The sequence below is a fragment of the Thalassophryne amazonica genome, chromosome 16, assembly GCF_902500255.1.
Source record: "Thalassophryne amazonica chromosome 16, fThaAma1.1, whole genome shotgun sequence".
Lineage (NCBI taxonomy): Eukaryota > Metazoa > Chordata > Actinopteri > Batrachoidiformes > Batrachoididae > Thalassophryne > Thalassophryne amazonica.
Window position 1 is genome coordinate 39373942 of NC_047118.1, and position 25880 is coordinate 39399821.

A 25880-nucleotide genomic window follows, 5' to 3' on the forward strand; every position below is an offset into this window, starting at 1 on the left:
TTTCGGCCTTGCCGCTTACATGAAGAAAGTTCTCCAGATTCTCTGAACCTTCTGATTATATTATGGACTGTAGATGATGGAATCCCTAAATTCCTTGCAATTTAACATTGAGAATCACTGTTCTTAAACTGTTGGACTATTATTTCAAGCAGTTGTTCACAAAGCGATGATCCTCGTAACCCATCTTTGCTTATAAACGGCTGAGCTTTTTGGGGATGCTCCTTTTATACCCAACCATGACACTCAGCTGTTTCCAATTCGATGTTCTTTGAGCATTCATCAACTTTCCAGTCTTCTGTTGCCCCGTCCCAACTTTTTTGAAACGTGTCGCAGGCTCATTTCAAAATGAGCAAATATTTGCACAAAAACAATAAAGTTTAGCAGTTTGAACATTAAATATCTTGTCTTTGTGGTGTATTCATTTGAAGAGGATTTGCAAATCATTGTATTCTGTTTTTATTTACATTTCACACGTCCCAACTTCATTGGAATTGGGGTCGTATATTCTCATATTCTGAGACAATTTGTTTGGAGATGTTAGCCATAATGATCAAAATTAGAACCAAAAAAATGCTTGAAACATTTTAGTTTATATATCCTGAGTCCTGAACATAGTTTGCACTTTCAGAAATAAATGACAAAAAAAAAGGACTTTTTCCACAATATTCTCTTCTTTTTTTCTTTTTAAAGATGTACAACGTGGGCTGACATAACGCACATTAAATCTCGACCAGACACAATGTTTTAGGGGAAACCCTTTACGCTAATGTGAATTATTCCAAAAATGAGCTTTCCTTATCAGATCCTTCTCAAACAACATGTCATTTTTAAAATTTTTAAATTCACTGTGAAAGTTCAGGTTACTCCTCCAGTTCCAGCTTGTTTTTGTGTCACATTGAGGGTTTATTTCACCTCCTCAGCAGAGCGCCTCGCTTTTGGTCATGGTGATGGCAGCTGCTCCCCTTGCTGTCATCTGAGTCCACAAGTAAAGCTGTCCCATCGCGGCCCCATGTGTCGCTTGTTTTTCCACCTCTCTGCTTGGCGTGATGACTGCGACGCAGTGCTATAGCTCCGTGCGCGAGCGCGAGATTCTAGGACCTTTCCTGATTTCTTTCCTCTTCTCTTCCTTCCTCCTCCTTTTCTCCTCCTCCCTCAGGATCTTCTGGAAAGCCTCAGCAGTGTGAAGTACCTGCAGCAGGAAAAAAAAAGAAGAAAAAAAAAGAGGGTGTCACAGTGAGGTCCATAAGTAATTGGACAGTGGCAATTTTTGTAGCGTGGCCTCAATTCCACAAAGGACCTGTACTCAAACAATCATGATGTGCTGAAAGCCAACTTTTAGCTTTATTTCAACGTGTGCAACAAAAATAATGGACTTCATTAGTAAATGCAAACAGTATGGTACCGTATTGCAAATTTGCGGGGAGTCATCAGTTCTTAAAAACTGAGTGACTGTGCCTTAAAGAGAAGGAGGGAATCCACCAAGATAGCCATGGCTGTGATTGGAGAACCTATGCGTAGTACAACGTTGGTCAGTTCTATCACCAGTTATATACAGCTGCATGATGGAGTGGAATATAGAAGGAATTTCATAAAAACGTTTTTTTTTTGTTTTTTTTTTTTACTGTTCCCGTTAGGGGTCGCCACAGCAGATCAACTGTTTCCATTTCACCCTGTCCTCTGTATCGTCCTCTGTCACACCAACCACCTGCATGTCCTCCCTTAGCACATCCATAAACTTCCTCTTTGGCCTCCCTCTTCTCCTCCTTCCTGCTGGCTCCATCCTCAGCATCGTTTTCCCTATATACCCTGGGTGCCTCCTCTGCAAATGTCCAAACCATCTCAAGTTCGCCTCTCTGAGTTTGTCTCCAAACTGTCCCACCTGAGCTGTCGCTCTGATATGTTCATTCCTAATCCTGTTCATTCTTGTCACTCCCAAAGAGAATTGCAACATCTTCAGCTCTGCCTCCTGTCTTTTTGTTAGTGCCACCATCTCTAAGCCGTACAACATAGCTGGCCTCACTGATGTCTTGTAAACTTTCCCTTCACTCTTGCAGATATTCTTTGGTCACAAATCACTCCTGCCACCTTTCTCCGCCCACTCCACCCTGCCTGCACTCTCTCCTTCACCTCTCCACTACACCCCCCATGACTTTGGACAGTTGACTGCAAGTATTTAAAGTAATCTACTTTCACCACTTCTACTCCTTGTAACTGCATTATTCCACTGGGCTCCCTCTCATTCACACAAATGTACCCAGTCTTGCTCCTACTGACTTTCATTCCCCTTCTCTCCAGAGCACATCTCCACTTCTCCAGACTAGACACAACCCGTTCTCTACAGATCACATTGTCATCTGCAAACATCAGTCCATGTAGACTCTTGTCTGATCTCATCTGTCAACTTGTCCATCATCATTGTGAACAAGAAAGAACTCAGAGCTGATCCTTGGTGTTATCCCACATCCACCTTGAATGAGTCTGTCATTCCAACTGCGCATCTCATAACTGTCACGCTATCCTTGTACATGACCTGCACTATCCTCACATACTTCTCTGCCACTGCAGGCTTCCTCATACAATACCACAACTCTTCTCTTAGCACCCTGTCATAAGTTTTCTCTAAAGCCGCAAACACACAATGCAACTCCTTCTGGTCTTCTCCATCAGTAATCTCAGTGCAAACACTGAATCTGTAGAGCTCTTTCCCAGCACGAAACCATATTACTGCTCACAGATCTTCACCTGTTTTCTAAGTCTAGCTTTTAGTACTCTTTCCAACTTTTACAACCCTTCATGCTGTGGCTGAACAACTTTATGCCTCTGTAGTTACTGCAGCTCTGCACATCACCCTTGTTCTTAAAAATAGGACCAACACACTTCGTCTCAACTCCTCAGGCAGCCTCTCACTTCCCAAGATTTTATTAACACAATCTGGTTAGAAATTCCACTGTCATCTCTCGTAGACATTTGTCTCCACTGGAATGTCATCTGGACCAACTGCCTTTTCACTCTTAATCCTCTTCAAAGCTGCCGTCACTTCAACCTTCCAAATCTCTCTTTCACTATCTGATTTACTCTCTTCACATCATCCAGCCTTTGTTCTCTCTCATTTTCTTCATTCATCAGCTCCTCAAAATATTCTCTCCACCTTCTCAACACACTCTCCCCACTTGTCAGCACATTACCAGCTGTATCTTTTACCACACTAACCTGTTGCACATCCTTTCCAGCTCTGTCCTTTTGCCTGGCCAATCAGTACAAGTCCTTATCTCCTTCCTTCCTATTCAATTTCTTGTACAGCTCACTATATGCCTTTTCCTTAGTTTTTGCCACTTTTATTTTGCCTTACACTGCATCTCCTTGTACTCCTGTCTACTTTCTTCAGCTTTCTGACTATCCCAATTCTTTTTCACCAACCTCTTTCTACTTTTGCTTTCCTAGACATCTTTGTTCCACCACCAAGTCTCCTCGTCTTCCTTTCGTTGTCCAGATGTCACTCTCTTCTTCTTCTTTACCTCTAAAGTCATCCAACAAACCATCATCCTATGCTGTCTAGTTACACTCTCTCCTGCCAACACCTTACAGTTTCCAATTACTTTTACAATCCCAATTCCAATGAAGTTGGGACGTTGTGTAAAATGTAATTAAAACAGAATACAATGATTTGCAAATCCTCTTCAACCTATATTCAATTGGATACACCACAAAGACAAGATATTTAATGTTCAAACTGATAAACTTTATTGTTTTTGTGCAAATGTTTGCTCATTTTGAAATGGATGCCTGCAACGCGTTTCAAAAAAAGCTGGGACAGTGGTATATTTACCACTGTGTTACATCACTTTTCCTTCGAACAACACTCAATAAGCGTTTGGGAACTGAGGACATTAACTGCTGAAGATTTGTAGGTGGAATTCTTTCCTATTTTTGCTTGATGTGCGACTTCAGTTGTTCAACAGTCCGGGGTCTCCGTTGTCATATTTTGCACACATTTTCAATGGGCGACAGGTCTGGACTGCAGGCAGGCCAGTCTAGTACTCGCACTCTTACTACGAAGCCACGCTGTTGTAATACGTGCAGAATGTGGCTTGGCATTGTCTTGCTGAAATAAGCAGGGACGTCCCTGATGGTGCCATCACAGATATGTAAGTTGCCCATGCCATGGGCACTAACAGACCCTCCTACCATCACAGATGCTGGCTTTTGAACTTTGCGCTGGTAACAATCTGGATGGTCTTTTTCCTCTTTTGTCCAGACCAGAGCACACTTTTCCACTTTGCGTCTGTCCATTTCAAATGAGCTCAGGCCCAGAGAAGGCGGCGGCGTTTCTGGATGTTGTTGATGTATGGCTTTCGCTTTGTATGGTAGAGTTTTAACTTGCACTTGTAAATGTAGCGATGAACTGTTAACTGACAGTGGTTTTCTGAAGTGTTCCTGAGCTCACGCGGTAAGATCCTTTACACAGTGAGGTCAGTTTTTAATGCAGTGCCACCTGAGGGATCGAAGGTTACGCGCATTCATTGTTGGTTTTCAGCCTTGCCGCTTACGTGTAGAAAGTTCTCCAGATTCTCTGAATCTTCTAATTATATTATGGACTGTAGATGATGGAATCCCTAAATTCCTTGCAATTGAACGTTGAGAATCACTGTTCTTAAACTGCTGGACTATTATTTCAAGCAGTTGTTCACAAAGTGGTGATCCTCGTACCCATCTTTGCTTGTGACCTTTTGAGGATGCTTCTTTTATACCCAACCATGACACTCAGCTGTTTCCAATTAGGTGTTCTTTGAGCATTCACCAACTTTTTCAGTCTTCTATTGCCCCGTCCCAACTTTTTTGAAATGTGTTGCAGGCATCTATTTCAAAATGAGCAAATATTTGCAAAAAATCAATAAAGTTTATCAGTTTGAACATTAAATATCTTGTCTTTGTGGTGTATTCAATTGAATATAGGTTGAAGAGGATTTGCAAATGATTGTATTCTGTTTTTATTTACATTTTACACGCCCCAACTTCATTGGAATTGGGGTTTTAGCTTGCATCTCCTACAAAGAATATACATCACCTGTTGGCCAGCTAGCTCCACTCTTATGTCAAGCTGTGCTCCTCCTTTTTCTTGAAGTACGTGTTGACCACAGCCAACCAACTACCATCTGTCCTTCCACATTCCTATCCTTGATACCATGTCTACCCATTACTTCCTCATCACCTCTGTTCCTTTCGCCAACATGCTCATTGAAGTCCCCTCCTATCACCACTCTTTCATGCATGCGTATACTCTCCACTACCTAACTCACTCCAGAAATCTTTCTCCATCATCTCGCAACCTACCTGTGGGACATACAGTTGTATGTAGAAGTTTGGGCACCCCTGATGATTTCCAAGATTTTCCTTTATTTATAAATAACTGGTTGTTTGGATCAGCAATGTCGGTTAAATATATCATATAGCAGACAAACACTGTAATATTTGAGAAGTGAAATGAATTTTACAGGAATTACAGAAAGTGTGCAATAATTCTTTAAACAAAATTAGGCAGGTGCATAAATTTGGGCACCCCAACAGAAAAAAATACATCAATATTTAGTAGATCCTCCTTTTGCAGAAGTAACAGCTTCTAAATGCTTAATATAGCTTCCAACGAGAGTCTGGATTCTGGTTGAAGGTGTTTTAGACCATTCTTCGTTACAAAACATCTCAGGTTTCTTGGTTTCTGAGCATGGACAGCCCGCTTAAAATCACAAAACAGATTTTCAATAATATTCAGGTCTGGGGACTGAGATGGCCATTCCAGAACGTTGTACTTGTTCCTCTAAATGAATCCCTTAGTAGATTTTGAGCAGTGTTTAGGGTCCTTGTCTTGTTAAAAGATCCAGCCCCGGCACAACTTCAACTTTGTCACTGATTAATGAACACTGTTCTCAAGAATCTACTGATATTGAAAGGAATCTATGTGACCCTCAACTTTAACATGCGATTCCCAGTACCTGCACTGGCCACACAGCATGATGGAACCACCTCCAAATTTTACTGTAGGTAGCAAGCGTTTTTCTTGGAATGCTGTGTTCTTTTTCAGCCATGCATACCACCCCTTGTTATGTCCAAATAACTCAATTTAAATCTCTTCAGTCCACAGCACCTTATTCCAAATGAAGCTGGCTTGTCCAAATGTGCTTTAGCATACCTCAAGTGACTCTGTTTGTGTTGCGTGTACGCAGAAAAGGATTCCTCTGCATTACAGCATCATTCAGCATCTCTTTGTGCAAAGTGCGCTGTATAGTTGAACGATGCAAAAAGACTATCTGCAGCAAGATCATGGTGTAGGTCTTTGGAGCAGGTCTATGGGTTGACTATGACTGTTCTCGCCATCCTTCGCTTCAGCTTATCTGAAAATTTTCTTGGCCTGCCACTTCGGGCCTTAGGTAGTACTGTGCCTGTGGTCTTCCATTTCCCCACTATGTTCCTCACAGTGGAAACTGACAGCTGAAATCTCTGAGAAAGCTTTTTCTATCCTTCCCCTAAGCCATGATGTTGAACAATCTTTGTTTTCAGGTTATTTGAGAGTTGTTTATAGGCTCCCATGTTGCCACTCTTTAGAAGAGATGCAAAGAGGGGAAACATTTGCAAATCCATCCATCCATCCATCCATTTTCTTCCGCTTTATCCGGAGTCGGGTCGCGGGGGCAGCAGCTCAAGCAAAGCCGCCCAGACCTCCCGATCCACACACACCTCCCCCAGCTCCTCCGGGGGAACCCCAAGGCGTTCCCAAGCCAGCCGAGAGATGTAGTCCCTCCAGCATGTCCTGGGTCTTCCCCGGGGCCTCCTCCCAATGGGATGTGCCCGGAACACCTCTCCAGCGAGGCGTCCAGGGGGCATCCAGAAAAGATGCCCGAGCCACCTTAACTGACTCCTTTCGACGTGGAGGAGCAGCGGCTCGACTCCGAGCTCCTCCCGAGTGACCGAGCTCCTCACCCTATCTCTAAGTAAGCGCCCAGCCACCCTGCGGAGGAAACTCATCTCGGCCGCTTGTACTCGCAATCTCATTCTTTCGGTCATGAGCCAAATTTTATGACCATAGGTAAGGATTGGAACGTAGATCGATCGGTAAATCGAGAGCTTTGCCCCCCTACTCAGCTCTCTCTTCACCACAACGGTCCGATACAGCGACCGCATCACTGCAGATGCTGCACCGATCCGTCTATCAATCTCACGCTCCATCCGTCTCTCACTCGTGAACAAGACCCCTAGATACTTAAACTCCTCCACCTGAGGCAAGGACACTCCACCGACCTGAAGAGGGCAAAGCACCTTTTTCCGGTCGAGAACAATGGCCTCGGATTTGGAGGTGCCGATCTTCATCCCGGACGCTTCACACTCAGCTGCAAACCGCTCCAGTGCACGCTGAAGGTCCTAATCTGACGAAGCCAACAGAGCCACATTGTCCGCAAACAGCAGAGACGAGATTCTGTGGTTCCCAAACCAGACCCCCTCTACACCCTGGCTGTGCCTAGAAATTCTGTCCATAAAAATAATGAACAGAACCGGTGACAACTGTCCGACGCCTCAGGAGGCGGGAGCAGCTCTCCACCCGCACTGTTTACGGTGCGGGTGGGGAGCTGTTGACCCTGACTGGGGATGTTGTCGGGCGGTGAAAGGAATACCTCGAGGATCTCCTCAATCCCATCGTCACGTCTTCCGAAGAGGAAGCAGAGACTGGGGACTCAGAGGCGGACTCATCCATTACCCAGGCCGAAGTCACCGAGGTGGTTAGAAAGCTCCTCGGTGGCAAGGCTTCTGGGGCGGAGTACCTTAAGTCTCTGGATGTTGTGAGACTGTCTTGGCTGACACGCCTCTCTGCAACATCGCGTGGCGATCGGGGACAGTGCCTCTGGATTGGCAGACCGGGGTGGTGGTCCCTCTGTTTAAGAAGGGGGACCGGAGGGTGTGTTCCAACTATAGGGGGATCACACTCCTCAGCCTCCCCGGTAAGGTCTATTCCAGAGTACTGGAGAGGAGAATTCGACCGATGGTCAAACCTCGGATTCAGGAGGAGCAGTGTGGTTTTCGCCCTGGTCGCGGCACACTGGACCAGCTCTACACGCTCCATCGAATGCTCGAGGGTTCATGGGAGTTTGCCCAACCAGTCCACATGTGTTTTGTGGATCTGGAGAAGGCGTTCGACTGTGTCCCTCGGGGCACCCTGTGGGGGGTGTTCCAGGAGTACGGGGTCCTTTGCTGAGGGCTATCCAGTCCCTGTACGACCGCAGCAGGAGCTTGGTTCGCATTGCCGGTAGTAAGTCAAACCTGTTTCCAGTGCACGTTGGCCTCCGCCAGGGCTGCCCCTTTGTCACATTTGCAAATGACCACCTTAAATACCCTTTCTCATGATTGGATTCACCTGTGTAAGGAGGTCAAGGGTCAATGAGCTTGCCAAACCAATTTTGTGTTCCAATAATTAGTGCTAAATGTATTCAAATCAATAAAATGACAAGGGTGCCCAAATTTATGCACCTCCCTAATTTTGTTTAAATAATCATTGCACACTTTCTGTAAATACTAGAAACTTTTTTTTCAATTTATTTTCATTTATATAGCGCCAAATCACAACAGAGTTGCCACAAGGCGCTTCACACAAGTAAGGTCTAACCTTACTAACCCCCAGAGCAAAAGTGGTAAGGAAAAACTCCCTCTGAGGAAGAAACCTCAAGCAGACCAGACTCAAAGGGGTGACTCTCTGCTTGGGCCATGCTACAGACATACTTTACAGAACAATTCTCAAAATGAATATACAGGAAAAGCTGTTGGTGCACAGGACAAGAGATTATATTCATCATCACTCTGTTAATTTCCAACTTCACACTCATCACCCTGTTGGACACTCACTTAACCTCCAACACACTCTTAACATTCTCTTCCTTTCAAATGACCCCAACACCATGGTACAACAACTTGTACCCACCGCCTATGCTCCTGGCTTTACTTCCCTTCCACTTGGTTTGTTGCACACACAATATGTCTACCTTTCTCCTCTCCATTATATCAGCCAGGTCTCTCCCATACTGCCAAGATTCAAAGTCCAGACTCTCATTTCCACCCTTGTAGTTTTCCTCTTCTCCCGCTGTCTGTGGGTATGTTCTCCTCCCCTTCTTCTTCTTCCCCCAGGAGTAGCCCAATTTCTGCTGGCACCCTGTTGGGCAATGGCACCGGTGGTGTTCGTTATTCCTGATGCAACCCTACTCATTTATCCGGGCTTGGGACTGGCACTCAGAATGCACTGGCTGCACACTCCTCATGGCTGATTTTCTTAAAAACAAGATGTCAAATTTCAGAAAGCTTGCCAGACAGTACATGGGGCACCTGAGCCTAGGTTGTGCAACACTTTTGTTAAACACCTTGAAGTAAAGCTGAAACTCTACATTACAAGCACATCTTGATCATTTCACTTCAACTCCACTGTGGTGGTGTAAAGGGACAAATTACAAAATTAAATTACTCTCCAACTATTTATCTACCTGACAGGGCTGCAACAATGGAATTAAATTAATTAACAACTAATTTGAAAATCAATTAATTCTTTAGAGTGATTTTAAAAATATTCAATTTCTCAGATTTCAGCATAATAAATGTGAGTATGTTCTGGCTTACTGTTAGTTTTATTTAGTCCTATGGGCAGTAAACTGAGCGCCTCTGGATTGTAGACAAAACAAGACATCATCTTGGCATTTGGATAACACTGTTCAACATTTTTCACTATTTTCTGACACTTTAATGGCCATAATCAATTTATCAAATAAATTAGTTAATCCATTGATCGATTAAGTAAATAATCATCAGTTGCAGCCCTTGTAACTGACAGTACTTCCTTTTAAATCAAACCTCTGTGACAGAGCAGGCTTTGAAGTAAACATCTGACCCTTCGTTGCTGCCACATGTGATGTAACTCAGCACTGAGCCATGTGATGAACAGGTGAGTTAGAATGTTCACAGGTTGTGTGGAGGTCACTGCCAGTGAAGTGTAGATGTACATGATGTCTCACTCACATCATCTCTCTCTGTGCGGTACGGGTTTATAAAGTCAGGTGATTTCTCTGTGATTCCAAGTTCCTGTGACATCTGAAAAATGTGCAAAATACACAGATGACAGGAGGAGAAAGGGAAAGATTATAATTTTGACAAAAGAAATTTAGAAAAAAAATTACACTCACAGCTCGTAAGACTCGGGGGGGGGGGGGGCACTGTGCAGAGAACACACTGCGCCACTGCACTTTTTTTTTTTAAATCGATACATTTTGTGAATATAAAGTGGATTCAATGCATACTTGTATTGGAGACGCTCATTGATATAAATAAGATTTCCCCCACCCCCAAGATGTGGTTGTAAGAAAAAATAATTTTAAATAAGTGTATACTGTACTCATATACACCAATATAAATATAGTAAGTCCCTTCGGCTGCTCCCTTGTTTGCACTCGGGGTCGCCACAGTAAATCAAAAGGTGGAACTACATGTTGGACTGACACAGGTTTTACGCCGGATGCCCTTCCTGACACAACTCCACATTACATGGAGAAATGTGGCAGGGGTGGGATTTGAACCCAGAACCTTCTGCACTGAAACCAAGCGCATTAACCACTTGGCCACCACCCCTGCTACACACCAATATAAATATATACTACTTTATTTCTTAGAACATTTTCCAACATTTCTTGATGTTGAATTTTTATTTCTTGATTGTTCTGATGTTCAAACCATATCAATGTTTATATACAGTCTCCAAATTCAACTTGCTAAATGTTTTTGGGAACATTCATTTTCTATACAAGCTGATTCAAGTTAAGTATCGCGGGTAGCTGGAGCCTAGCTCAGCAGCTGTTTCAGATATCATGCCAAATTTAATTGTGAAACCTTACTTGGTAAAATTGTCAAAATAATGAGTACCTGGTACCATTCTAGTTTTGTTTAACACCCGTTGCCCTCTGAACTACAGAGACAAAGTGCAAAACAGAATAACAGCTTCTGTATTGTCCTCATAAATTCAAAGATGCTTCACACATGAGCAGTTTGAAAACAGTCACTGGAAGTTTTCACACAACACAGGAGGACCTCTGTGACCTCTGACAAAGGACAAAGTAGGTTAAAATAAGATGGAAGATCTTCATATCAAGAAGGGTTGCAAAAGCACTGAAAATGTACTGTAAGTGGTATAAACTGTAATACTGTTGCCACAACGTTCTATCCATAGATAGGCAGATGCACTGAACCTCACTTTGTAGCCAGTAGGTTAAAAACAGCACAATGTGCTTGTGAAGCAGCTATGGACATAATCAAATCTTTTCTGAAGGCTAAAGGTTGAGGAAACTGACGCAAAGCTGAGGTTTGGGTGCCCGTTTTATGGTGCCAACTGCAGCTGCTTGCACTCAGAATTAATCCTCACTGTTGTCCTCTTGTAAAGGTCAGACTCAGTCATTCAAGTGTATAGTTCATTAGCCTACAAATTCAACAGGAAACACTTTTGATCTCATAGGACACAAATACGATGACAAATGTCAAAATTTGTGGTGGTGATGATCATAATGTATTGTCAAAGAGAGCACAGTGGAGCGAAATGTCACTATTGACTGTATGCTCTATGCATGCCAGTGTCACATTTAAAACTGGGTCCTAGAAATGTAAACTGGGGAAAAAAAAAGCTACAGTGGACTGTCGCATCATGGTTGCCATGAGTTACTATAAGTACAGGTCAGGACACAGTCTTACCAGAGTAAGGACATGTTGGTGGGCTCCTCCTGTGAAAACTCCAGTCTGGTTACAAAAATTCAGCCCCCAGCGTAGGAGGCCCCCCCAGTCAGCATTTCTGTCGTAGTAGTGGTGGACAATACGAGGAAAACGTAGTGCCACGTCTCCGAAAAACGCTGTATTCTCCACCACATGGGAATAAGCTGCAGGTGTTTGGAAAGAGATAAGTCAAACACGTATGCTAACTGGATGGAATGACACAGAGAGAAACCATTTTGATTAAAGCAAATGTTTAAAAAGGTATTCCAACTCAAAGTTCACATGGAACACCCAGCAACGATTTTCTAAGAAAGAATTTAGTGGCTTAATGACATCCTGTGCAGAGAATGTGCGCAGAGCATTTTTGCCCCCGTTTACATTGTTGTTTTGGACCATAGACTGTGTGTGCGTGCATATTTTTTATTATATATATACATACATACATACATACACACACGAGGTCTGTTAGAAAAGTATCCGACCTTATTCATTTTTTCAAAAACCATATGGATTTGAATCACGTGTGAGCCAAGCTTGAACCCCCGTGCGCATGCGTGAGTTTTTTCATGCCTGTCGGTTGCTTCATTCTGAGCAGGCTTTGAGTGAGGTGTGGTCTACCCCTCTCGTCTATTTTTTATTGTGAATAAATGTCTGAACGATTTGGATCTTTGCTGCATCAATTTTTTTCCAGAAACTGTAAGAGACCTCCAGGTGGACACCGTTCGAAAAATTAATATGGCTTTCAGGGATGATTTTATGGGGATTAAACAGATTACGGGGTGTTACTGCCCCTTTAAGGACGGCCCACAACTACTGAGAGTGCAGCGCGCTCGCAGCGCCGATGGACAGGCTGACACCCCGCACAAACAACCAGATCATTTTCAACGTGAAAGCTTTGTTGATCCGGGACCTCGTCTGACTTTCACAAAAAGGCAGAAGATGTGGACATCAGCACTTTTTCCGGCACATTCCACCGTTACAGGAGTTTTTTTTTCATGGAAAAAGAAGCCAAGGGACGCGCCACGGAGCCGTTCATTACGCGGGACAAAACCACCTCGGTGTTGGTCTCACAGGACGGCTTAAAGGTGGATTTCAGACGGATTCTGGTTGCTTTCCAGTCAGGTGAATATCCCATTATGATTGTGCATGAGCTGAACATGCCAGAACATGTCCTGTGAGGCTTCATCACGGCGTTTCTTTTCGCCATGCAGCTCCGCCACGACGCGCGGAATTCCTCCGCCTATGTTCCTCTTTCCATGACAAAAACTCCTGTAACAGTGAAATGTGCCGTTCATGTCTAAACTGGACGCTGTCTTGATCCAGTATGTCCTCTGACCAGTTGTGGGCCGTCCTTAAAGGGGCAGTAACACCCCATAATCTGTTTAATCCCCATAAAATCGTCCCTGAAAGCCATATTAATTTTTCGAACGGGGTCCAGTCTGGAAAGAAATTGATGCAGAAAGATCCAAATCGTTCAGACATTTATTCGCAATAAAAAATAAACGAGAGGGGTAGACCACACCTCACTCAAAGCCTGCTCACAGGCAAATGAAGCAACCGACAGGCATGAAAAAACTCACGCATGCGCACGAGGGTTCATGCTTGGCTGACGCAATCACGTGATTCAAATCCATATGGTTTTTGAAAAAAATAATAAGGCCGGATATATATATATATTGGAGATCATTGTAGATGAACATCCTATAATTTTTTGCACCTGCATATAAGTTTCCCCCTCTCCAATCTACTTTTTAATCAAATTACGCTGTTCTTCTGAACAATGTCTTGAACGTCCCATTTTCCTCAGGCTTTCAAAGAGAAAAGCATCTTCAATAGGTGCTGGCTTACATAGGGGACACCGGATTCACCCCTGTTTGTTTCACAAAATTGACAAACTCACTATTTTTTCATGCAGTTGTTCACAAAGTGGTGATCCTCGCCCCATCTTTGCTTGTGAATGGCTGAGCCTTTTGGGGATGCTCCTTTTATAGCCAATCATGACACTCACAATTAGTGTCCTCAGTCCCCAAACACTTACAGTGTTGTTAGAAGGAAAGGTGATGTAACACAGTGGTAAACATACGACTGTCCCAGTTTTTTTCAAACGTGTTGCAGGCATCCATTTCAAAATTAGCAAATATTCGCACAAAAACAAAGTTTATCAGTTTGAACATTAAATATCTTGTCTTGTGGGGTATTCAATTGAATATAGGATGAAGAGGATTTGCAAATCATTGTATTCTGTTTTTATTTACATGTTACACAACGTCCCAGCTTAATTGGAATTAGGGTTGTAATATGTTTTGGATGCGCACATGGCTTTAGTGCGTGACATTTTCACATGAACCCAATGCACACCACCCAAATTATTTTTCAAGATGGGATATAGCTACAATTTTCCAGAAAAGCATTGAAAAATCACATTTAGGGCTTCTCTGACAAAGGATGCGGTCAGACTAGATTCCATATACAACTGCCTTTTTCACACAGAAAGCTATTAAAGTTGTTAAAAGGCTCCAACTGTTGTTTCTTCTGCTCAGTGCAAGAGATGAAGAAGGAAGGAAGGAGGTTTGAGGAGGAAAGTTTTGTTTACATTCTGAAATGTATCACTAAAGCAACATCTACTGGCAGTAAAATCATCAACAGCATTTAAAAAAGTAACTAGTGGTCAGCTGTTAAGGGTATTTCGATGGCTGGTGTTAATGCCAAACCATAGAGAAGAGAAAGGCAGATCGCTGACATACAATACAGTTTTGTATGTTTTGTTATGCATGTGACACAGTACAACAATTAAATAATAAAGCTTCAAACTGATGCAAATTCAAATCTGACAGTTTCTTTGATAACATTACATCCAGCACTGGCATGTTTCACAGTGGTTCAAAATACCCATTCCTGTGGCTTTAAGGCACCTGTCTGCCTGCAAACACACACAAGGGGAAATTCAAGTATCATTTCACAGAAGCCACAGTGACAAGCTTCCCCACTAACTTGTCAGAGGTTTGACAGCAGATGGATCTAAAGCGAGATCAGCCTCACGAGCACAGACAGACGAGGGCAATTATATAAAAATAAAATCTTATCTTTAAAAAATGAATTTAAGCAGCCAGCTGATTAATTGTTCTGTCACTACTAACACAGTGGAAAGAGGACAGGTGAAGCATTTCAAACAGGTAACAACAGATGAGCCCATCGCAGTTGTTGAACACAGAAGCAAGCTTTTTTAAATTTAAGATCATAAGTGTGACTCATAAGATTATAGAGAGAGAGAGAGAGAGAGAGAGAGAGAGAGAGAGAGAGAGAGAGAGAGAGAGAGAGAGAGAGAGAGAGAGAGAGAGAGAGAGAGAGAGAGAGAGAGAGAATGTCTGTGCCTAAAGGAAAAAAAGTAAAATGAATGTGACCTTCTTTGATCTTGTCGTCCATGGGGAAGGGATCATCTGGCTGCATGTTGGCCGCAACCAGGATTTGTCTCGAATCATCCAGCACCTTAATAAATCAATCAATCAGCTCATTAGTCACATGAAGCACAATGCTGTAAAAAAGTATATAAATAAAAGATGTTGACGGAAGAAGGATGTTTTTAAGATATTTTTTTATTGTGGTGTTGACTGTTCATTTCCAGTAATGCACGATGACCTGTTGTACCACACACACACACACACACACACACACACACACACACACACACACACACACACACACACACACACACACACACACACACACACACATTGACTGGACTGGCTTGTCAAGCTAAGGGAATCCCTTGAATGTTGCTACATCTTTATCATGACCAAATGCTAGACCCTCCCCTGCATGGATGCATCTTCCCCAGAGGCACAGCGCCATCATACGTAAGTTTCAAGGGTTCAACTTTGGAGTCACTTGAATGGAATATTGAAGAATTCCATTCTGCACCAGTAGAAACTGCACCAGTTTCTATGTCTTCAACCTTATTAATTTTTATGGTAGTTGGTAACAGTAATAAACATCAGGCCCATATAAATTACATTACATCGTAACATTGCATAGCGTTGTCATGACATTTTTACAGCCTCCAAGGGTATAGCTCACTGAAGTGTGATATCTTGTGTCCATGACAACGCTCAAGCTGATTCTACTCTATCTTTTCAAAATGACCATTGTGTGCTTTGAAGCTCAATCTGAGCACAATGTGTAGATTTTCTGCATCTCTGTGTACAGCAGTGATGGATGAAGAAAATAAGGAAAGTTATTTATATTTATAAAACACCCAAATACATAATTTTCATTTGACTGGTTGATTGTATGTTACATGGCATCCAATATTTGTCCAGTTGTGTACAAAAATAGTCCACGGTATGATTGTCATTATTTGTGCAGCTTGGTTCCATACGTTTCACTTCAATGAACGACGACTCTACATTTTCATTAAAAATACATCCTTAATACAACAAAGCTATCAGGATCTATTTAGGTGTCATATAAAACAACTAATGAATGTTTTCCATTTTTGCATTCAAAACAATATTTTCATGTGTTGAAAGATGGAACGTTCCATCTTTCAAAACATGAAAATATTTTTATAATCCGGTTGTTAAGTGTGATGTAACGCATCATGTGATTTTCAACTTCTGGGTCCAAACAAAAAAGGCGCGCTGTCATTAACATTGAGAACTGCACTGAGACGGTCTGATCAGGCTCCACTTAAACAGTTGCACACGGACAACTGCATTAACATCGCAACATAAAACTCTTTCTATATTGTGCCTAAAACTCTCCTGGATATATTAACTGGGTTTATAGACATTGTTACTGCATTTGTTTTATGTAAAAATGCCAGAAGCTCAGGCCATCAGGTTCGTTCATCTCTTATTAACGTGATGAAAAACATAAAAAATTACATTTTAGTAGTACAGCGGAACCTTAATTTACGAGTTAAATTTGTTCCGTGACCAAGCTCGTAAGCCAATCTCCTCATATTTCAAATGAATTTCCCCCATTGAAAATAACTAAAATAATTTTAATCCAGGGGCAGCACGGTGGCTTAGTGGTTGGCGCTGCTGCCTCACAGCGAGAAGGTCGTGGGTTCAATTCCCGTGGCCTTTCTGTGTGGAGTTTGCATGTTCTCCCTGTGTTTGTGTGGGTTTCCTCCGGGTGCTCCGGTTTCCTCCCACATCCAAAGACATGCAGGTTAGGTGGATTGGAATCTTTAAAAAAAATTGTCTGTAGGTGTGTGTGTGGGTGTGTCTGTGCTTGTTTGTCTGTTTGTGGCCCTGCGACAGACTGGCGTCCTGTCCTGGGTGTACCCCACCTCACGCTCAATGATTGTTGGGATAGGCTCCAGCCCCCCGCGACCCTCAACTGGACTAAGCGGTAGAAGATGAATGAATTTTAATCCATGCCAGCTTTGTAAAACATCCCGAAATCACTCTAAATTATGAAAAAATTAATGTTTTTATTAACAAACAGACATGTATATTTTACCTGTGAATAAAGTAAAAGAAAAAAGTTTTATTAAGTGTTCTTACCTTAGAAACAGACGAATGCGGTTAATGGAGGCGGAGAAGGGAGGGACAGAGGTTAGCGCGCACTGTAAACACAAACTAAACTTAAACTGTATATCCTTAAAAGGATCATACAGCCATACCTTTAATTGTAAACTTGCATGTCTTTGGACCCGGAAATAGATTTATCACGTGATGCGTTACATCAGAGCTTAACAACCGGATTGCACTCACAGCACTCATTCATTTTCAACCGCTTATCCGGGATCAGGTCGCGGGTGACAGCTCCAGCAGGGGACCCCAGATTTCCCTTTCCCAGGACACAATGGCCACCTCTGACTGGGGGATCCTGAGGCGTTCCCGGGCCAGTCTGGAGATATAATCTCTCCATCTAGTCCTGGGTCTTCTCGTCCCAGATGGATATGCCTGGAACACCTCCATAAAGAGGCACCCAGGGGGTATCTTTACCAGATGCCTGAACCACCTCAGCTGGCTCCTTTCAACGCGATGGAGCAGCACCTCTACTCCGAGCTCCCCACGGATGACCGAGCTTCTCACCTTATCTCTAAGGGAGACACCAGCCACCATCCTAAGGAAGCCCATTTCAGATGCTTGTACCCACGATCTAGTTCTTTCAGTCATGATGACCCAACCCTCATGGGCATAGGTGTGAGTAAGAACAAAGATTAACCAGTAGCTCAAGAGCTTCGCCTTTTGGCTCAGCTCCCTTTTTGTCACAACAATATGGCAGAGCGAATGCAATACTGCCCCTGCTGCACCAATTCTCCGGCCAATCTCACGCTCCATTGTCCACTCACTCGTGAACAAGACCCTGACGTACTTCAACTCCTTCACTTGGTGCTGCAAAGAGGAATGAGCAAAACTGCCCAAAGATAGGTGTGCAAAGCTTGTGGCATCATATTCATGAAGAATTGAGGCTGTACTTGCTGCCAAAGGTGCATTAACAAAGTACTGAGCAAAGAGTGTGAATACTTATGTGCACATGATTTCTTAGTTTTTTATTTGTTAAAAAAAAAATTCAAGAAAACATTTTTTCATGTTGTCATTATGGGATGTTGTGAGTAGAATTTTTAAGAAAAAAAATTATTTACTCCATTTTGTAATAAGACTGTTACATAATAAAATATGGAAAAAGGGAAGTTCTCTCTCTCTCATATATATATATATATATATATATATATATATATATATATATATAGTGAGCATTTTGCATGGAAGCACCCTGACATTGGGGTGTGTGTCTGTGAGGCATAATTGTAAAGCACTCTGAGCATCTCATGCAGATGGAAAAGCGCTATATAAATATATAAATGCAGTCCATTTACTAAATATATATATATATATATATATATATATATATATATATATATATATATACATACATACATACATACACACACTTTTATGACTACTTTCAAGAATTCTTGGATGGGGATAAGGATGACACAAACATACGTATAGCATAACCTCATAACCTCCTTAATGGATGCAATTAGTCTTAACAACATAAAGGATGCATTCTGAAGAAAAGTTTCTTTAAAAGACAGACTGAGTATCTCAAGAGGTGACACGTCAAACTGACTGAACCTAAAGAGTGTGGAGATGAGCTACAAGCAGTAACGTTTTCTCACCCACATACTCAGAGGTATAGAAATGCTGACAGCGTGCTTCAGCCACTGAAGGTTGATTATGCTAGTTGTCCTTGAGAGGCACGTAGATGTAGAGATAAATGTCCTCTGGGACGCTGAGGCATACAGTGAAAGAAAGCCAGTGAACTGCGCTGCAAGCAGCAGAGCCTGAATTAACGTCAAACCACGGCGAGGAAAAAGGCAGATGGATGTTATCGCTGAATATTAGGCACGCAAACCTGATTTTTGTTTTCAGTCTGCTAAGAGCAAAAAAATGTTGAACTGCTGCTATTTTTTTTGTTTTTGTTTTTTTTTTTACACGAGCAGCCTCGTCTGAGCTTAGTTTAGCTGCTGCCCACAGATAAAATCATTGTGGATGAAAGATGACAGGAAGTGAGCGGGTGCACACGCTACCTTAAAGAGTCCTTTGAGCATGATGTCTATGATCTTGTACTGCTGGTTGATGTCGTTCAGCTCCACCAGATTCTTCAGCGCATTCAGCTGATCTTTCCTTTTGGTCTCAAACAGCCGCTTGTCTGACAAGTGGAGGTCAGGAGGACACATTTTCACATCAGTGCACAATCACACGTCAACAGATTAAGTGGCGGTTCTAGCCCAGTGCTTTTTGTGTGTGTGTGTGGGGGGGTGGGGTGGGGGGGGGGGTGACATGATGGTGACAAATTGAATTTTAATTTCAAATACACATTCAGAAAACCATATAAGTGGAACATGCCAGTAAGATGAAGTCTTTCTGACATGATTAAAATCAACTTGAAGCCACCTGAAATTTTCTGGGGAGAAGTGCTCTATCACAATGAATGCAATATCCTTAAATTAAGCAATTTCAGAGTTTTGGTGTTATTAAAACTGCAGAGCAAATTATCTGAATATACAGGACAGTGCCTTTCTACCAGCTGGGTTTACCAAAAAAAAGAAAGTCACATCTGAAATGTTTCATCATCGACTGAACTGCTACAGAGCTGAAGGTGATCTTCAGCTGTAGTAGATGGTGAAAAAATCTCGTGCCCATTTACCACATACCTGTCACCTGTTAATAAAATAAGCACCTCTTCCAAATAGTTATACTCATTATTGACCTACTACTTCAATATTCACACAAAGTGTGTGTGTGTGTGTGTGTGTGTGGGTGGGGGGCAGGAGGTCCAAGCTTCTGGCCCGCACCACCACTTCCTGAGAACTGCCACTGCTTTAAATGACAACAAAAGGATACAGATCTCCAGATTGGAGTCGTGTCTCGGTTGGTGCACATCGGAGTTAGCCGAGCTGAAGGAGGCGGCAAGTGCCAGCATGACCGCACACACACTCTGCATGACTAGCAGGGGGCGACAGAGAGTCTTCTGAATACACAAAAAGCCAAAGAAAAGAAATCAAATATTGCCAGAGTAATACAGGTCTTCAGAACAGATCACAAGTTATTTCACTCTGTCACGTTAAACAGTCGTCTCATACAGAGATTTCAGGGAGCGTTGCTTATTTATGAAGACCTTTTCTTCCTTTTATCACCCCCTTTTCCTGTGATGCATTTCAAGCATGTGAAGTAGACAGACACGCTGAAGATAAGTGGTCAATATGGAACGCCAGAGGGGGGCAGGCTTTTCAAAATCAGCTCCTTATGTTCCTTTTGCAAAAAACATCTGATGGCTGCCACTTGCACAATCCCCAGAGGAACTTTTTATCGTCTCTGCACCAGTCGCTCACAACTATATCATATTCCTTCCCTGTCCGATAATCTGTTTGTCCAAAGAAGCAGCCGTCTTCAAGATTTCTGCTCACTTGTTGTTACTTTCTTTCCATCTGAGGTTTTTAATATGTTTGAAAGCAAAGGGATGAAACTGACAAGATAAATATGACCGCTAAAAATAGAGCCACATCAAGTGAAAATTTGATGAAAGCCACATTTGGAAGAAAACGGAAATAATCAGGGGAGCGTGAAGACAATGTTGATGAAAACCTACAAGACAATTCATGCATAACTGATCAAGCGTCCAGGCATCGATATTATCAGGAGGATGCAGAGGGGCCTTGGCCAAGCTGGGGGGTGTAAGTCACACAACCCCCCCACCCCCCAAGTCCCTTGTGGCAAGGCAAAAACCTGCAGGAAACAACAGCTTTTCTGATGCATATTTCATCTAATTTGACAAAATCATGACACTAAAACTGAACGCCACAAGGAAAACTCTGAGAACAATGCTGCATGAGGAAATAATGAGCGGCAAAGACTTGATTTTTACTGACAGAATTCATCTTTGTAAGTGTGGCAGGCAATTCCTGAATCTGGTGACTGAACAAATGTCTCAGGATCTGAATGTTAATGTCGATGGATTGTGTCACCTCAAGAATCTTAGTCGCAGCAGAGAACAGACGTGTGTACGCACTCCGCTGCAGCGTGCAGATGACACAGACCATCACAAGATGCACATGCCGTAGACCAACCTGCCTAAACTATTCAATATATTTATACAGCACCAATAACAACACATCGCCCCAAGATGCTACACACTCCCGGAGCAAGCACACTGGCAACAGTGGTAAGCAAAAACTCCCTCAGGTGTGTGTGTTTTTTTATTACAGGAAGAAACCTCAAGCAGATCAGACTCAGAGGACTGACCAACTGCTAAAGCCGCCGTAGTAACATAACAAAAATCAAATGAACAAACTACACCAAAAAATTGTCAAGCATGCAAAACAGATGTGACAGAAATAAGCATCCCTGTAATAAAGTCCAAATGCGTATCGCACAGTCCATCACGAGTGAAGCGTTTACATGACAAAGTAGCAAAGCAGGTTTCTTTTTAATGCATTTACACAAAATTCAATATGTAAACTTCAGACAGAATGTCCAGGATGTGATAATCTAGCTATTCAAGCCAACTGTTGAAAAATTTAAGTCATATTTTTAATTTAGTGTCTTTTGTTACATACGTACGAGGTCTGTGATGAAAAAAGCGGTCCTTTTTATCTTTTTCAAAAAATAAATGGATTTGATTCATATGTTTTTACGTCAGACAAGCTTGAACCCTCGTGCGCATGCGTGAGTTTTTTCACGCATGTCGGTGACGTCATTCGCCTGTGGGCAGGCCTTGAGTGAGGAGTGCTCCACCCCGCCCGTCGGAATCTCTTTCTCTGAATAGCCGCTGCGGACGGCGCACGTTGCTTTATCAACATTTTTTCTGGACCTGTGAGGGATATCCGAGTGGACACTATTCGAGAAATTAAGCTGGTTTTCGGTGAAAAGTTTAACGGCTGATGACAGATTATGGGGTGTTTCTGTTGTTGTAAGGACTTCCCACGGAGCGGGATGTCGCGCAGCGCTTCCAGGCGCCGTCGTCGGCCTGTTTCGACCTGAAAACATTCTAATTTAAGGCTTAATTCACCCAGGACGTCGTGAGAGAACAGAGAAGATTCAGAAGAGGCCGGCATGAGGACTTTATGCGGACATTCCACTGTTTAAGGACATTTTGTAATGAAAGACGTGCGCGCAAATTCGCCGAGTCGTTTCCGTGACGACTCGGCGAATGTGTGTGCGCCGCGACAGGAAAAACACCTCCGTGTTGAAAACCATTTGTAAAATTCAGGCGGCTTTTGATGGCTTTCAACAAGTGAGTAACTGAGAAATTGTTTAACAGCTTGGGCATGTTCCAACTTGCCCGTTAAGGTTTCCAATGGAGGTTTTTCCTGTCGCGACCCCCCGCAGTCGGGTCCGGCCCGACATGCGACTCTGCCCGCACGTTCTTTCATTACAAAATGTCCGTTAACAATGGAATGTCTGAATAAACTCCTCATGCCGACTTCTTCTGAAAGTTCTCTGTTCTCTGACGACTTACTAGGTCAACAGAGCCTGAAATGTGGAAGTTTTCAACTTGAAACGGCGAGACGCTGCCGCCTAGAAGCACAGATCGCCGTCAGGCGCCGCGGGCCGTCCTTAAAGCGAAACTACCAGACCAAAATCTCTCATCAGCCGTTAAAATTTTTACCGAAAACCAGCTGAATTTATCGAATGGTGTTCACTCAGTTGTGCCTTACAGGTTTTGAAAAAAATTTTATCAAACAAAGCAGCAGTCTCTGAGCCATTCCTAAACAATGAAAAGAATCGACGAGAGGGTGGGCCACTCCTCTCTCAAAGACTGCCCACAGGCGAATGACGTAACCGACAGGCGTGAAAAAACTCTCGCATGCCCACGAGGGTTCAAGCATGTCTGATGTAATCACACGTGATTCAAATCCATATGGTTTTTGAAAAAAATAATAAGGTCCGTTACTTTTATCACAGACCTCGTATATGAGGAAACCTGACAGAAATATACTGTGACTCGTACCGAACCGCAAGGGAGATGCACCACTGCATCCCTATTTAGCAGTATGTTAACTACCAGAATGCTCAGTAGTTCTCCGGGGATTACTCAAAGGTATCCTGATGTGACTGGGGAAGTCGAGCATGACCAAAACACCTACAATCTTGCTTCTATTGCAGCTTCTTGCCTTCAGATGGTTTTCTGTGGTCACATACTATTTTTTATTCTAAGACAGTGCCAAACCTTTTCTTACACCATCAGCAGAAATTCCTTCTGCACACAGCTGCACGAAGACTATGTTCAATTAGGGCCCTTCTGCGAACATCTTTTGGGCAGCTTCCCAGCTTTCTGAGAAAATCCGCACTAAATATCCATAAGTGCTGGTCGACAGCCTCAATAATTCTAGATAACAGCAGAGGAAGGCGGACCTTGTTTCTCCTGTGGCAGCAACTCGCTGCACTATTTGATGTTCCCAAATACTTCTAAGCAGGCAGCCATGTAGCTCTGACAAGTATTTATGAGAAACAAGTTTATTGCCATTGGCACAATTTAATGCAGTCAACACGTATAACCAGCAGCTGGTAAAGCATCTGTGCAATACAGCAGAGAGCAGAGGCTTTAAGATGTTGCACAAGAGGACATTAAAGGTGTATCAATCATCTCTAATGTAGCATGGCCAGTACAGAAACGAGTCTAAATGCTTCCATTAACTGTATGAAGGCAGCTTTAATTACACAGCACGATCGGTTTTAGAATGACACAGAAAATGCTCCTGGTGAAGCACTCAAGGTTTAAGATCAGATTACGTTTCTCTGTGCCGTGACCAAACATGAGAGACTATAAGACTAGTGACGTATACACCGTAGCGATGGTAATCTCGTGGGAGGTGTTCATTTCAAGTAATTTGACTACTTAGAGCAAAATGAGACCTTGCAAAGGATCCATTCATATCCTCTCCACCTGTGCCACTGCTGCCCGTGGTCGCAGCTGCAAGGAAATCCTTACTTCCCCATCTTTCTTGACGCAGGTGTACAACACCTACAGATTCATGTAGCATAAATAAAACATCTCAACCCTCCAACATGCCTTCATATCCCCCAGTGAATCCTGAGCTACATCGATTTCCTCTCTGACAGATGTTCAGTATTCAAGGTGGATGAGCCTGGTTCAAATTTGGACTGTCACTGTGTCAGCTGGCTCAGGCGGGATGGATCTGGATGGGAAGGTCTGAGGGCAGAGTCGTTCCTGCTGAAACTGTGTAAGCTCATATAAAGCTCTTGGCCGGAGGATATTTTTCCTCTCTGCCAACAAGTATCTTGTGGCGCAGAGGTTGAAATTTGATTTCCCGAGTGGGAGATCCAGGTTACAGCTTTGGTCAGACAACAGATTATATCTAATCAAACTCCAAGTGAAATATCTTGCGGTGCAAAAACACTCACCCCAATATTACTGAAGCTCAATTCATCAGGTCTGTCACCTATCTGCAGCGGCATAGGTATTAATTCACTTGGGGAGGGGACCCCACTGTCCACTAGATGTCACTATTGTAGTATTTCAAGTGTTTGGAAACACTGGATTGTTTAATTTGGGTTCCAGTAATTTCAAAATAGAAAGCCAGTCTCTACGCCATTTTTAAAGTATCATTTCAAAATAAAAATAAAAATTCTCCCATACATTTTTAAACAATGAATTTAAAGCACTAAATAAAACACTTAAGAAAGTGTTTTATTTAGTGCTTTAAGTTCCTCAAAGTGTATCATTTTTTTTGGAGCAGAAACTGAAACACTTTTGTGATTCAGTTTTGTGTTTTGAAACAGTTTGTCTGTTTCGAAAACAAATGTTTCATTTAGCATTTTATGCACTTCAAAACAATGAATTATTTCTTGAAGCATTACATTCAGTGTTTGAAGCATCTCGAGTCATGGTGTAATGGACCATGGTTGATCCATGATCCATATAGATCCCCCATGGATCAGCATGCTTATGAACCGCATATTAACTGCTAAGTTTTTATATTAGTGTCAAATATAGATTTATTATCAGTGAGTTGTTATAATTATGTAAATCTCCATGCAGAGATGTAGTGAAATCAAAGCAGCATTTATATGAACAAAGCATGTTAAAAGTAGACAGCTTCTGCCATCAAATTATGTGTGCCTCCCCCACTTTTTTTTTTTTTTTTGCGGATCTGAAAAATGATCCACACAGTAATAAAAAACAATGACATGAACCAAACCAGGAGTTTTACCCTGACTCTTGAGTATCTTTTGAAAGCAATGAGGCTCTTCAATAGCTTCTTGAGAATCTCCTTAGGTTTCTTCTTAAACTGTCCCTATGAACGTTCTTAAGAAAATTCTATGTCAGATTCATCAATGTGTTCTTAAACTGCAGAACTGTTCACAGTTGAATCCCATCTCCTCGTAAACTGAAAGCGTTTGCCTGGTAAACCTAATTAACACATGATTAGCATACGTAAAAGCCCCTCAATGCACATAAAAGGGCATGAAACTGCATTGCCATGAGCAGACGCAGATTTCATAGAGAGGAAACAAAATGCCGAAAACAAAAGGAAAATAAATTTCAACGCAGCAGGCAAAGAGAAAAAAAAGACCTGTGGCATTTCAGAGGTGGAGGTACTTCTGCAGGAAATAACGAAA

The 25880-nt window shown here is 42.5% G+C and overlaps 1 protein-coding gene across 1 annotated transcript in view; it reads right to left on the minus strand.

Annotated features, from left to right (window-relative positions):
* Window positions 1-650: 650 nt before the first annotated feature.
* Window positions 651-25880, minus strand: part of LOC117528234 (coiled-coil domain-containing protein 134-like) — a 30531-nt gene continuing 5301 nt past the window's right edge. The window contains exons 2-7 of the mRNA XM_034190833.1: window positions 20142-20268; window positions 19325-19446; window positions 15177-15261; window positions 11758-11939; window positions 10042-10113; window positions 651-1189 (exon numbers count right to left, since the gene is read on the minus strand). Of these exons, the coding sequence (XP_034046724.1) occupies window positions 1064-1189; window positions 10042-10113; window positions 11758-11939; window positions 15177-15261; window positions 19325-19446; window positions 20142-20268 (714 nt within the window). The 3' untranslated portion in view covers window positions 651-1063. The remainder of the gene's footprint in view (window positions 1190-10041; window positions 10114-11757; window positions 11940-15176; window positions 15262-19324; window positions 19447-20141; window positions 20269-25880) is intronic.